At 42.4% G+C, this 15,354-nt stretch overlaps 2 protein-coding genes across 5 annotated transcripts in view; one reads left to right on the top strand and one right to left on the bottom strand.

Moving 5' to 3' along the window:
* kcnc1b (potassium voltage-gated channel, Shaw-related subfamily, member 1b) overlaps nt 1-3,840 on the bottom strand; it is a 44,871-nt gene extending 41,031 nt beyond the window's left edge. For all 3 annotated transcript variants that reach the window (XM_061969657.2, XM_061969656.2, XM_072913949.1), the window contains exon 1: nt 3,111-3,840. In XM_061969657.2, coding sequence (XP_061825641.1) covers nt 3,111-3,674 — 564 coding nt within the window. In that variant the 5' untranslated portion in view covers nt 3,675-3,840. The remainder of the gene's footprint in view (nt 1-3,110) is intronic.
* A 43-nt stretch (nt 3,841-3,883) lies between these two features.
* Nucleotides 3,884-15,354, top strand: part of LOC133612338 (CD81 antigen-like) — a 36,885-nt gene continuing 25,414 nt past the window's right edge. The window contains exons 1-2 of one of the 2 annotated variants that reach the window (XM_061969665.2): nt 3,884-4,018; nt 13,337-13,451. In XM_061969665.2, coding sequence (XP_061825649.1) covers nt 3,884-4,018; nt 13,337-13,451 — 250 coding nt within the window. Of the gene's footprint in view, nt 4,019-12,251; nt 12,417-13,336; nt 13,452-15,354 lie in introns of those variants that run through there. The other variant, XM_061969666.2, reaches the window with a different exon arrangement.

The raw sequence follows: 15,354 nt of genomic DNA, 5'->3' as shown, positions 1-15,354 counted from the left end.
ATTTGTCCGACTTAACTTTCGCCTGTCCCACTAGACACACCAATAAGCTTGTTTATAGATGTACAATACAACTCCTCACAGGAAGTTGCCATTTGTTAGAACTTTGTGACATGATACAATGCACATCAATGAACATATAAAATAGAGATTGTAGACAAAGGATGATTTCCATCTGCAGGTTGATTGTAACAATTTAGCGTTTTCATGCACTTATTTTTGCTGTATTTATCTGGCACAAGTGGAAAGCCGGTCCCTGAAAATAATGCCTGTACATTAGACCGGTCCGTGGTGCATAAAAAGGTTGGGGACCCCTGATGTAAGAGACTCTGAATGTCTGCTAGAAATACATTGTTATTGCACTTTTTATGTGTGATTCATGAAAATGTTCTTGGAGTTTTATAATCTTAAAAAAAAAATCCTGGTATCCTGTCAGAATTATTTCTCATATAAAAGTGAAACAAGCTGGTTAGATGCTTGATTTTTTTAAAGTCAATGAATGGCCATAACTTAGATCCTATAGTTATAATGGAGGATGCAATGAACTCCATCCATTTTCTACCGGAGCCTTTCTCAGCTGCATTCGGGCAGAAGGCGGGTTACACCCTGGACAAGTCGCCATCTCATCACAGGGCCAACACAGATAGACAGACAACATTCACATTCACATTCACACACTCGGGCCAATTTAGTGTTGCCAATCAACCTATCCCCGGGTGCATGTCTTTGGAGGTGGGAGGAAGCCGGAGTATCCGGAGGGAACCCACGCAGTCACGGGGAGAACATGCAAACTCCACACAGAAACCCAGGACCTTCGTATTGTGAGGCACACGCACTAACCCCTGCTGCACCGTGCTGCCCCTGGTATAAATACATCCTAATATGAACCCTTTTATAAGAGCTGTTCAAAAGGTTCGGACTCTTTCATGAAGGTCACATCACTATTGGAGACACCTGTTCCTGTGAATGTGACTGAAATATGATCACTTTGTCAGTGGCATTTTGAGTTCTGTCTCTGCCTAGCAACAAGTAGCAATAATTTACCCATGTAAGAGACTCTGAATGTCTGCTAGAAATATGCACTTTTTATGTGTGATTCATGAAAATGTTCTTGGAGTTTTATAATCTTGAAAAAAAAAATCCTGGTATCCTGTTAGAATTATTTCTCATATAAATGTGAAACAAGCTGGTTATATGCTTGATTTTTTGAAAGTCAATGAATGGCCATAACTTAGACCAGTGTTTTTCAATCCCTGTGAGAAAATGTTGGTGTGCCGTGGGAGTTTATGTAATTTCAACTAATTGGGTTAAAAATATTTTTTGCAAACCAGCAATTATAATCCGCAAATGTGTTGTTGTTGAGTGTCTGTGCTGTCTAGAGCTCGGCAGAGTAACCATGTAATACTCTTCCATATCAGTAGTTGGCAGCAGGTAGCTAATTGCTTTGTAGATGTCGGGAACATGGTTTGTCATGATCAGAATAAGCGGGAGGCAGAGTGTAGGTAAAAAGGTATCTAAAACTTAAACCAAAAATAAATAAAATGTGAGTGCCCCTAAGAAAAGGCATTGAAGCTTAAGGATGGCTATGCAGAACTAAAACCGAACTGGCTGCAAGTAAACAAAAACAGAATGCTGGACAACAGCAAAGACTTACAGCAGGGGTAGGGAACCTATGGCTCTAGAGCCAGATGTGGCTCTTTTGATGACTGCATCTGGCTCTCAGATAAATCCTAGCTGACATTGCTTAACACGATAAGCAATGAATCATTCCGCTGGTAATCATAGTGTTAAAAATAACCACGTATCAACCAGACTACAAAGCCATCAGCAAAACCATACAGCACCAGAAGTCGCATTAATGGTAAGAAGTATTTTATTTATTATTGTTACCTTCAGAATAACTGCTATTGAAAAGAAAAAGAGACTTATTAAACCGCATTTTTCGGAGTATAAGTCGCTCCGGAGTATAAGTCACAACGGCCGAAAATGCATAATAAAGAAGGAAAAAAACATATAGAAGTCGCACTGGAGTATAAGTCGCATTTTTGGGGGAAATTTATTTGATAAAACCCAACACCAGGAATAGACATTTGAAAGGCAATTTAAAATAAATAAAGAATAGTGAACAACAGGCTGAATAAGTGTATGTTATATGACGCATAAATAACCAACTGAGAACGTGCCTGGTATGTTAACGTAACATATTATGGTAAGAGTCATTCAAATAACTATAACATATAGAACATGCTATACGTTTACCAAACAATCTGTCACTCCTAATCGCTAAATCCCATGAAATCTTATACGTCTAGTCTCTTACGTGAATGAGCTAAATAATATTATTTGATATTTTACGGTAATGTGTTAATAATTTCACACATAAGTCACTCCGGAGTATAAGTCGCACCCCCGGCCAAACTATGAAAAAAACTGCGACTTATAGTCCGAAAAATACAGTACTCTAAAAATGTTGGTCTTACTTAAAAATGCATGCATTTAGTTGTATTCAGAGTTAAAGAATATTATATGGCTCTCACGGAAATACATTTTAAAATATTGGGCTTTTATGGTTCTCTCAGCCAAAAAGGTTCCCGACACCTGACTTACAGCGTGTGGAGCAGACGGCGTCCATAAAGTACATCCGTACATGACATAACAATCAACAATGTCCCCACGAAAAAGGATAGCGTCCGCACAACTTAAATAGTATTGATTGCGAAAACAAAGCAGGTGCGGGAAAAGAGTTCAAGGAAGACATGAAACTGCTACAGGAAAATACCAACAAAACAGGAAAAAAAAAAAAAAACTAAAACAATACACACGGGAAAACATAAAAAAAAATCCAAATAAGTCACGGAGTGATGTGACAGGTGGTGACAGTGCACCTACTTTGAGACAAGAGCTATAGTGACGCATGGTTGGTTATGGTTTAAATTCATATCCAACAATTGCGACAACAACTTTTTATTGTCTACAGTTTCATTTTTTAATTATTTCTGCTGCTGGTGTGCCTCGGGATTTTTTTCAATGAAGAAAATGTGCCTCGGCTCAAAAAAGGTTGGAAAACACTGACTTGGATCGTATAGTTATAATGGAGGATGCAAAGAACTTACCCTTGCATATTTGGAGGAGTAAGGGTCCTCAAAGAGAGCCCAGACGCGCTTCTGCCAGCGGCGCCACAAGCTCCCACTCCGCGTGTCAGGAGAGTCTCCGTGCGCCAGCCTCCTCGTCATCTCATCCACGTCGTCCTCTCCGTGCTCCTGGTCGGGCTCGGCGTCGTCGCTGCCCAGATCCAACAGTCCCCCCCCGCCGAAACTATCAAGGGCCTCCTCCGCCTCCCGGTGCTGGCGGTAGGTCATCCAGCAGCAGGGCTCCACGTCCGTCTCGTCGATGCCCCAGAAAGCCAGCTCCTCCTCGTACAGAGGTCCGCACACATCGGCGGGGCAGTGCAGCTTACCTGTCCGGTAGTAGTTGAGGATGTGCGCGAAGACCCCCGGGTGGCGGTCGAAGAAGAACTCCTCGATCTTGGCGTCATAGTCAAAGTGGTTGGGCGCGTCTGGCTCGGCCAGCCACGACAGACGCGTGCCGGGCAGGGTGCGGAGGGTGCTGCGGTACGTCTGGTGCCGGATCCCTCCCACGTTGATCACGATGCGATCCTTGTCGTCGCTCAGGCCCATCGCGTCCCTTAGGCATCGCTCGCGGAAGTTCCCCTCATCGTCGCAAAGGTGAGTGCGAGCGCGGGAAAAAGCGGCGCGCGGAGACACCTGTCGTCTCCCGCCAACAGCAGCAGCAGCAGCAGCGGGAAAATTCACCACAGCTCGACGAGCATTTGGCGGGGCACTTTGGCGCTAAAAGATGTGCTGCCAGGCTGGGGGCGAAATCCAAAATGAACGCAGCCAATGGCATCACATGGACGGCAATGGACGTCTTATCATCACCAAGATCCAAGGAGGAAACACCAACTCCTCCTCTTCTTCTTCTTCACCTATTTAATGATCTGCTTGATGACTTTGACAACAAGGTGACTGCTGCTGCTGGTGATGATGATGACGAGCATGATGATGATGATGATGGTCCTCCTTGGTGTTCGATCCCTCCTCCTTCACACCGACGCACAGCCTGCGGCTCTTTGTCTCAGCAACACTTCCCTCTCCTCCCTCACTCTGGCAATTTTGGGGCACAAAGAGGCACACATGCAGTCAATATTGGGAGGCAGTGCGTGTAAGGGGGAGTGGAGCTTGATCTTAAAGAAAAAGATCCAAAATGTTGGATCATGCAACCCAACAATCATCTCCATACATTACCTCCTTTGCGTGAAGAATGTGTCTGCAATGTGCTCTGTGGGACACTAATAATGCATGAAAAACAATGAAGATTGATGCAAGTTGTAATTGCCATCACACTCATGTGCACTGGTACCACGTGCTGTCATCTACTTCTGTTTGGAAAGAAGAGAGTCAACTAAACTGTTCATGTGTGGCTCATCATAACAAAGGAGGCTTGGCTTGTGTTTAATTAGTCAGCAGAGGGCGCTGTTGTACATTAGAAGGAGGAGGTGCTCCATTTAGGCTAAAAACAGTTGAGGACACTTTTTTAGGTACAGCTGCACACTTAGTTCTTGCCTGTAGAAAGAGAAAAGGGGGCATAGTTTTCTATTAGGTTCTTAATTTGTATTCTCTTATTTTTCTGTTATTACTATTATTCTCATAGGTTGATTGGCAACACTAAATTGGCCCTAGTGTGTGAATGTGAGTGTGAATGTTGTCTGTCTAGCTGTGTTGGCCCTGTGATGAGGTGGCGACTTGTCCAGGGTGTACACCGCCTTCCGCCCGAATGCAGCTGAGGCGCCAGCACCCCCCGCGGCCTCGATAGGGACACGCGGTAGAAAATGGATGGATGGATTTATTTATTGTTTATGTTTTGTTTATTCATTCATTATTTATTTATCTCAATTTAACTTAAATTAACCTATTTTCAATTGTACTGTATTTATTGCTGTTAATACTACTATTATTCTCACTGTATTATCTTTTTATCATTTGTATTTAGTATTTTTACATATATTTCAAAATACATTTTATTAATTTTTTTTAGATGACGATCATTTCTATAGCACAGGGGTCGGGAACCTTTTTGGCTGAGAGAGCCATGAAAGCCAAATATTATAAAATGTATTTCCGTGAGAGCCATATAATATGTTTTAACACTGAATACGACTAAATGTGTGCATTTTTAAGTAAGACCAACATTTTAAGAGTATAATAAGTATCTTCTTCTTTTTAATAACATTGTTATTCTGAAGCTAACCAATAACGAATAAAATAATTCTTACCATTAATGCGACTTATTGAACAGGTGCGGTAGAAAACGGATGGATGGATTAAAATGCATGAGAATATTTTATATGTTGAACGTTATTTTTAACACTGTGATTACCAGCGGAATTATTCATTACTTATCGCTGTGTTTTTCAACCACTGTGCCGCGGCCGTGAGATACAGTCTGGTGTGTCGTGGGAGATTATGTAATTTCACCTGATTGGGTTTTTAAAGAAAAACAAATATGTACAGTAACATAAAAACAACCTGTCTCTGTGATCACTATATGTGTATAAATAATAATACAGTGTTAAATAAAATCAGTCCCTTGGGCACAAAACTGAAAAAAATACAGCTCTCCAAAAAGTGCACTTCTGCTGCTATTGGAACATCCTTCTGGGGTCCATCAGTGTGGCCTCCTCCAGGAATGACTGCACGTCCATGTCCTGGAGGGAAAATGAGGGACAGACACAGCATAGAATTAGGGGGGAAATTAGCTGAATGTGAAGACTAGGGTGTCTGTTATTAAGTCTTTAGCATTAGTATGTGGAATTAAATGACGGAATGGATTAAGTAATGACGTTAAACATTGTACTGATATGATCCACTTTAAGAGGTTGTTCAAATTAATAGTGCTTACAAAGTACAAAGAAGAATAATGAGAAATACTTTCAACCTTATTGAAAATAAGATATTCTTCATCTCAGTATATTAATAATGACTGAATTAATTAATTACATATTACAAAACTGTTGTATATACTAATTCACAGATGTTATTTTATTATAAAAAGGTCAGTAAATGATGTATATATTTGTAAACGCTCTGAAGTGGGAAAGGGGTAGGATTAAATAAGCTTTACTTCTTCCTACTCCTTTTCGGACATGATGTAAAGTGAAATGATATGAAACTGTGATGTGTTATTCTGTAAGTGTGTTCATGTACGAAATAAACTAAAGAAAGAAAGAAAGCACTAGTTTATTAGACATACCTGCAAACTCTGGAGTGGTGTAGGCTACAAGATACCGTTAACGTTATCAGACACATACAAAAAGGCTAACGTTAACGTTACTGTTAGCCACTGACTATGCTTAGGTAACATTAGTCCAGCTAACATTACTGCAGTCCTGGTTGACATAAGAGGTAACGTTATTTTAGCCTAAAGGCTACGAGTGAGCAGATATGGAAATTAACCGGCAACAGTTAACGTTAGTTACTCACCAGCACTATCACTAGAATTGGCGCTGCAGGTTGAAGTAGAGGAAGAGGGGTTTGCTTCGTCATCTCTGTCGCTGCTTCTCCACGACACCTTTCTCTAACCTTCAGGTTATGTACGGCCTGAACATGTTTCATCATGCTTGTTGTACTCCCCCCCCCCCCCCCCCCCCCCTTACATGAGAGCGAAACCTGGCAATAATTGCAGATAGCCGCTTCCTCGTCGTATTTTTTTGTAAAATGAAGCCATGCCTTGAGGCGTTTTTTCCGGTCCATTGTTGTTGCTGCTTATGTATCTGCCGCCTAATGACTGAGCTACGTCATTTCCTGGGACGTGCCACAGGTCATTTCCTGGGGGACGGGATTCGTTCCCAGGGATTCAAATAATGAACCAACTCTTTTTCTTTACTATAGTGGCCTCAATAACGAGAACCGGTTCTCAAAAAGGGATTCGAGTCCATGGAATCGGTTCTTTTCTTATCGAACAACCGGGAGAACCGGTTTCGAACATCATCCCTATGGGCGACCGGTGCAATGTTGTTTATTTTATAGGTTCTTATAGGTTCCGTCTAAAGGCATGGCGGTGCTTGGTGAGGGCGATAAGATCCAACAGGGGCCTGGTTAATGTCATCTGGGACGTCCAGGTAAGCCGAAGAATGCCGCGTAGACCCCCTGGGTGGTGGGCACGTGCACACCATGAGAGCCTGTATGACTGTAACTCGGTCATCTATTCTTGCTACATGGGCGAGAAATCGCAGCCTTCCCCTTTTTATTTCGGTGGAAATAGCAGTACGAAAACCTGCTTTTTTGTAAACGGCATTGTTTGTGTTATGGTGGAACCACCGAATACGGAGGATGTTCCGGAGCCAGTTCCTGTGAAAAGCATCAAGGCGGCAAGTAGTCTCTGCGGAAACAGTCCAAGATTCAGATCCGTACAGGAGCACTGGCACCATGCAGGAATTGAAGATGTGCATCTTTGTAGACGTTTTTATCTGCGCCAGACTCTTTGGAGGCGACCGAAAGCACCGTGAGTCTGCTGCGGACAACGTGCAACTTCAGGATCCGACCAGCAAGATCTGTCAATTTTGGATCCAGGATAAACATAATATTCGACCTGCTGCTTCTGGATGGTAATGACCTGTGTTGGGGCCGGGATTAAGTCGGACAGTGATTACATTTTTGTCTTTGCCCAGCTATCGGTAAGGCCAAGGGGTAAGGCTTCTTCCGCTCATACTGACAATGCTTTGGTGATGGTATCCAGCTGTGTGGAGAACAACACAACATCATTAGTGTAGCACAGGTTTGTGAAGCAAAAGTAGAAGTTGACTCCAAGACTGGGGCAGCGGTGCAGTGTGCTTTGGATTCACTAGTCAACAGCGATATTGAAGTGCTTTGGAGCCACAACGCAATCCTGTCGGGCTTTAGTGGTGGTAACAAAATGATCTGACATGCCACCCTCTACTTTTACTGCACAGGTGGTGTTTGCATGAAGATTCCTTGGAACTCTGGTACCTCGCAAACGTTTTTGTCCAGGGACTCAAAGGCTGACTTCACATCAACGTAGGCTGCATAAAGAGGTTGGCAATATTTCCTCCTCTGTTGGGCAAGGATGTTTACAGCCAGAATTAAATCCGCTGTTGACCGATGTGGAGTGAAGCCAGTCGGTTGTAGATGCCGTTTGCTGAGCACAAGAGGGTGAATACGTCTCAGTGATCCTTCTCTGGGACAGAGAGAAGTGTAATGGGCAGGTAGATGGCTTTGTTTCAACGGTCACCCTTGTTCTTATAGAGAGAAAGTATGACTCAGTTTCTGCAGTTTTGAGGAACAGATGATCTGGCAAAGTTAAGTTAAAGTACCAATGATTGTCGACGTTCAAGCTGGTGGGTGACAGTGGTGAGTTCAGCTCTCATCATGTCTGCTGTGACTCTGTCTGCACCTGGGGCTCTACCAGATGGAAGCTCCTTGATGACATCCGACAGTTTGGTGATAGATGGCGGGTCTTGAGTGACATGGCAACCTTCAATGCCAGAATCAGCAAACAGCTTCATCTTGTCCAATGGAACGGGAGAGAGTAGACCGTGCCTTCTCTCCCGATTTAGACAGGGGTATTCCTCATTCCCCAGTAGTCTCGCCTTTCGACATCGATTAACAAGAGCAAGAGAAGTCTCCGATACCCAAGGTTGAGTGCTCTGGCGTCAAACGGCGAGGACATCTGCAGTTATTGAGGGGAGTGTGGTGGTGATATTCTCCCATGCATACTGTATGTAAGATTCTCTCTATGGCCGAGAACAGCAAAATGATTTGCAACTTCTATTGAGAAGAGATGTTTGTACTCAGTGCTGAAAAACGTATCATTGTCTGTGTCTATGAAACAGTGTTGAGCACTGACACGTGTGGGATGGCGGAAACGAAGATTCAGAGTCGCTGCGAGGAGACAATGGTCAGTTTGTCCTAGTTACGCATTGTGGCATCACGGCAAGATGTAGCAACTTTCCAGCGCCCACTGATCATAGTATGTTCTATGACCATGGATGTTGTGCCTGTATTACAATACCAGGTAGTACGGTGAATCTGGCGGTGTTGGAACCTAGTGCCTAGAATTTTAAAGCTGTGGGCAGCGCAGGCATTAAGCACGCGTTCTCCATTGTCATTGGTGAGGTTTGATTGAAAAAGACCAATGATGTGTTCTTGTGGGATTCATGTCCCCCAGAATGATGATGGTGTTGTGGCAGCAGATGTGGCGTAGCTTGTAATGCAACTGTGCATAGAATGTGTCCTTGGTTTGGTCGTCTGCAATGTTGCTAGGGGGGTAAGGCTGCGAAAAAAGCAGTGGACCTAATGGCTTCCAAGTGGTGATGGAGTTTTCGTGGCATATGTGGATCGCAATAGCCACACCCTGTGTGCGGAGGGTGGGGTTACCGCTCCACATGATCTTGTTGTGACACACTATTGCCTCGCCATCCTGTGGCCACCTGACTTCCTGGAGGCCAGAAACTGTGAGCCAGGAGAATTGTTGGGGATGAGCTGAGGGTGACCAGGTTCGTTCACAGTCAGTACATTCCAGGTTGCTATGTGGAAGCTGTTTCTGACGATGTTAATGAGTGGTGGCTTTCCTGGTGTTCCTTCAGGGAAACCCTACCCCCGTGGGTTTGAGGCAGCCTCGTCATAACGACCGCACGTGTGCCTCCAAGATGGGGGTTGGTGGAGGGCCCTTGAGAGCCCAGCCTTTTTTCGATTGGCGTACGTAGCGTTTGCAAGATTTCCCAGGGGCTGAGCTTATAACACTGCACTCAACCTTCCTCCTTTATCATCTGTGCCTTGGAACCGGCAAAGGCGGAGCTAGAAAAAAAAAGGTACAACAAATAGGGCTGTCAAAAATGATTACATAACTCGTGATCGATCACAAAAATATTGCATTATTCATGTGTATACTCAGAATAATCTCACAATTGTATTTCAAATTTCAATCCAAAATACACCAAGATGGGATTTAAGATAAAACTGTTGGCAAGTTTTGAGAAAATAAATGATGTTATTCAATATTCAAGTAAAACGTTAAACAATTTTCCTGTATGACATTCTGATAAAAACAGTGCATTTGTGTCCATATTTTTTTTTGTATTAATTAAAATTATGCGAACGAGTAACAACCTGTGATTAATCATGATTAATCCACATTCAAAATTGGGACTAATCTGATTAATCATTTGACTAACAAGAACACAACAGTGATAAAATTAGAAAATATTTTAGTATGATGCAGTGCAGTTGTACACCACTACAAACTTAACTATTAACACAAAAATAAGCATATTGTTGCACGGATACCTAATGAAGTGGTGCACCTTTACTTTAACGCAGTAGTGACATAGTGACTGTTAACAACTACTTTATCTAGGTCTTCACCAAAATTTAAACAATTCCTTCTTGCAGTCTATGTGCCGCCCCTTTTACAAAGTTAAACTTAAAGTACAAAGTTAAACTTACTGTAATTCTAGTAATTTTGTCTTTTTCAGGCTCGGATTTAGGAGTGAAGAAGATGAGGGTTTCGCCTAGATGAGTGATGGTTGTTTTTAGCATGTGCAAAAAAATTGCTTTTTTATGATACAGCCTCTTAACTTTAATAATTCCAACCACCTTATAGCAGACAAAAATCACTGAAACACACCAAGAAAAACTATTATTATACAAGCTTGTTTGGATTTTTTCCATATTTGGAACAAGATTTGTGTCTTTTTTATGAAATCAAACAAAAACAAGATTAGCAAACAAACAAAAAAAAGATTAGCAATATTACCTTGCTATCTTGCACCTTTCAAATGAAAAGCCCCTCACTTGCGAACTGGGTCCTGGACTATCATGATCCACAACGCTGCCTTCTCCTCTCTTCCATCACCCTCAGCACTGCATGGCTTCCCTTAGGGATGTGGGCTGAGCACCTCCTTTTTGCACTGCTGACATATGATTGCACTGCTAAACACCCCAGCTGTTATATTGTGTTATTATAACATAGCAGTAGTGGGAAACATCACAGACAATGAGTCCAAGTACAGAGAGAGGAGGTAGAACCTGTGCATCAATGTACAAAAAAAACAAGAAGATGGTGGTGTACTTCAGGAATGTTAGAAACCCGCTCCCCCGTGCAGCTGGGAATGTGGTCTCCAGCATCAGGTATCTTGGGGTTCATCTACCCAGGACCTTACCTTGAGCCACAGCACTTTCTGTCTGCTCAAGAAGGCACACCAGCATCTCTACTCCCTCAAAAAGCTGCTGCCAGGGCCTCCTTAATACACAGGCTTACCTGGGCTTAAGCCAGGCCCAGATTTTGACAGCGGAATGCAATGATTGGTGTTCATAGCTGTCAATCACAGACAGCTGTGCTTTGTGTAGCGATTGTGTACTCTCTCTCTCTCTCTCTCTCTTGCTAGTAAATATACTCCTCCCCTCTTAACCACGCCCCCCAAACCCCCCTCCCGAAATCGGAGGTCTCAAGGTTGGCAAGTATGCCCCCCACCCCTCAGGCAGCAGACTGCGGAGCATCTAGAGGAGGACCACCACTCTGAGAAACAGCAACTTTTTGGAAACTGTTAGACTGCTAAACTCAGATGGTGCTCTGTATCAATAGATACCAATCTGGGACCTCTGGTACGAAATGTTGTGCAATCTCATGTATCTCGTGTGTGCTGCTATGACAGTAAAGTTCATTGAATCCTTGAAATACAATTCACAAACCTGAATCTTCACCTGCTGGTGTTGCTGACAATCTGTCACAGTCCTTTTTGTTTAAAAAAAAAAAGTCAGAATATTCATGTTTACATGCTTCCCTGCTGAAGTACTTCTTCAGGGGAGGTTCAGGCAGGCTGACTGCAGGCTACTTTACACAGCTGCTGCCTCTCTGTTGGACTCCGGTACTGCACGTCGTTACTTTTTTTTTCTTTCCCCCCTTCAATAGTACAATTCAAATGCTGAGCGTTTTAGAAAAAAATCCAGGGCAGCCGACCCTGGCCCTTTTATTTACATTTTTGTGTCAAAATTATCGCTGTTAACAAAGTTCATCAAAACAATTAAATGACTTGTGAGTGACCCAAGACTTTTGTTCAACAAAGTGGGGTTCCCTGTTCAAACGTACAGACGGGGGGGCCATGACATTCCCTCAGTCTTCCCCTCCTGGTGGGCAGTTCTCTGTCTCAGTTTTCACTCTTCATTATAAAGGAGGAGTTTGCAGCTTAGAGGCTCTTATACCTCCACTGGCAGAGACTCTGTGGGATCCTGGACTAGACTGGTCTCAGATTTTTTTTAAAAAGACAAGAAGTTGGCGAGATGGCGGTGACAGGCTGTACGCAATGCATTAAATATATGTTATTCTTCTTTAATTTTATTTTCTGGGTAAGTTGTATCTTTTTGCTTTTTGAAAGTTTTGCTTCCAAAAAAATGTTTGTTTGACTGAGCTGCATTAGAGGTGTAACATCAGTGGGGTTTATGGATTTGATGCTTGATGATTTTTCCGGCTTGCTCTACTGTGATTGTAGAGCAGCATCGCCCTTTACTACTGGCTTTTTTCTGCAGAGCAGGGCATTTCACAAGGGGTGGCCTTTGATTTCATGGGATTAGGCTTTATTCTCCTTAGAAACTACATACCCATCATTTGTCACAGAAGCCTTCACATCAGAACACTTAAACGTGAGACTATTAACAGGGGGTTTTTTTTAGGGTTTTTTTAGCCATCATCACATCTACCTTCATGACTTAATGTGTTATTCGCAAACACTTTGCATTGATTGCTTGTGAATTTCCATTGGCTTTTTGTTGTCTTTTTTTAGACAAGCAGCATATCCTGGACATGCCACACATGAGTGTTTCCTCTGTCGGTTTTGCCCTGTCATTGTGAAAAACTGCCTTTTTTTTTTCAACTAGAGGATTCAGCTTCCTGTCTCTTTGGAGAACAATGGAGTACGGTCGTGGCGTTGAATGTGTCGATTGGGTTGTATAAATAATTTCTTCAAAATTCGGAAGAAAATGGGATAATGTGTGGTAAATCTTAGCTATGTGGTCCACATTTGTTTGGAGGCAGTTGAGAGAAAGGAATTCTGGAGTTTGCTTTTTGCAGCCATGGACTTATAGCATAGGTCATGGCCGTGTCAGGATGTCCTCTCATCACTTCCCTTAAAGGCCAATGGACAGTTCACAGACTCCCAGAGGATCTGTACACCACCAATTTGATCTTATTGGTTTTACGTTTCAGTCAGATGTTTTAGGTTGCAAATGATTATGATGTGATAGTGACCGTGTCCTTTCCTTCCTTGCAGCTGGCAGGAGGAGTGATCTTAGGAGTGGCCCTTTGGCTCCGTCATGACAGTCAAACAAGCAACCTCCTCATTCTTCAGTTTGAAGGCAACCAAGCGCCTGGCACCTTTTACATCAGTGAGTCAAGAGAATGCCGTCTACTGTTTACGACTACTAAAATGCTGCACATTAAGTACACTTGCACAGTATCAGATCCTTTAAGGACCACTACCAGGGCGGGGAAAAACTGGCAACGTGACCTGTTTGATAGAGGCCATACTGTTTACTCCACCCCTGTAGGTTTAGTTGCCCAATTTGGCAGTAGTGCAAGTGAACCGTAACAGTAAAGAGTGTTAATAGCCCATAAAGTACAATGTCTCTCAACTTCGTACTCAGAGGTACATTTTCTAAGCAAAAAGTACAATAAGTGGCCAGACGTATACAAGGTAATATAAAGTACAAATTTGTGTTTAATACCTATTATCAGTAGTATTTGAAATAGGGCGTGCTTGTAGTGGTATATCGTATTTTTCGGAGTATAAGTCGCACCGGCCGAAAATGCACAATAAAGAAGGAAAAAAACATATATAAGTCGCACTGGAGTATAAGTCGCATTTTTTGGGGACATTTATTTGATAAAAACCCAACACCAAGAATACACATTTGAAAGGCAATTTAAAATAAATAAAGAATAGTGAACAACAGGCTGCATAAGTGTACGTCATATGACGCATAAATAACCAACTGAGAAGGTGCCTGGTATGTTAACGTAACATATTATGGTAAGAGTCATTCAAATAACTATAACATATAGAACATGCTATACGTTTACCAAACAATCTGTTATACGTCTAGTCTCTTACGTGAATGAGCTAAATAATATTATTTGATATTTTACGGTAATGTAACTTGGGCTTCACGGTGGCAGAGGGGTTAGTGCATCTGCCTCACAATACGAAGGTCCTGAGTAGTCTTGGGTTCAATCCCGGGCTCGGGATCTTTCTGTGTGGAGTTTGCATGTTCTCCCCGTGACTGCTTGGGTTCCCTCCGGGTATTCCGGCTTCCTCCCACTTCCAAAGACATGCACCTGGGGATAAGTTGATTGGCAACACTAAATTGGCCCTAGTGTGTGAATGTTGTCTGTCTATCTGTGTTGGCCCTGCGATGAGGTGGCGACTTGTCCAGGGTGTACCCCGCCTTCCGCCCGATTGTAGCTGAGATAGGCTCCAGCGCCCCCCGCGACCCCAAAGGGAATAAGCGGTAGAAAATGGATGGATGGACGGTAATGTGTTAATAATTTCACACATAAGTCACTCCTGAATATAAGTCGCACCCCCGGCCAAACGATGAAAAAAACTGCGACTTATAGTCCGAAAAATACGGTAAGTATAGTTAAGGCATTTAAAACAATATTTGAAGCCATTATCAATATACTAATATTGATAATGGCTTCAAATATTGCCGCTTCACCACATTTCTGATTTTTTTAAATGTAGCATTTTCAAGTATTAAAAAATAAGAATGGCTAAAAAAAAACAACCTTAATATTACAGTATTATTGGCCACTAGAGGAGGCCAAACCAATCAGAGCACCATGTGCAGAATGGTGGCCAATGATTGGCTCAGCTTTAGGCAGCATTGCTATATTGAAACATAATAATGTAAAGATGGCTATTTCATGTCTCTCATAATGTTGAACATATTTAGAAGGTGGTAAACAGGCTTTTTAATGCTCAAGCTATGAAAATATTTAACTTTTAAATAAAGATTCTAATTTATCGCCGTCATGTCCGGAGCCAGTTGACAGTGGTAAACAACTTTATTGGCATTTGGATTATTGCCATTATCTCTATTTTATTCACTTTTATTCATCATTTTTAACATGATGTTGTTTTATTGTCTATTTTATCCTTCAAGATTTGCCTTACCGCTGTGTATTGAGCTTTTAATTATGGCTTCTAGCACATGTTTACATCATCCTGGCTGCACTATCAGCTGTTTAGGACTTTGGGGATTATAACAATTATACTTTACCATTGAT

Source organism: Nerophis lumbriciformis, linkage group LG10, assembly GCF_033978685.3.
Source record: "Nerophis lumbriciformis linkage group LG10, RoL_Nlum_v2.1, whole genome shotgun sequence".
In the NCBI taxonomy this organism is placed as follows: domain Eukaryota; kingdom Metazoa; phylum Chordata; class Actinopteri; order Syngnathiformes; family Syngnathidae; genus Nerophis; species Nerophis lumbriciformis.
The sequence above is the reverse complement of the archived record's forward strand: the minus strand, read 5'-3'. Positions and strand labels throughout refer to the sequence as shown.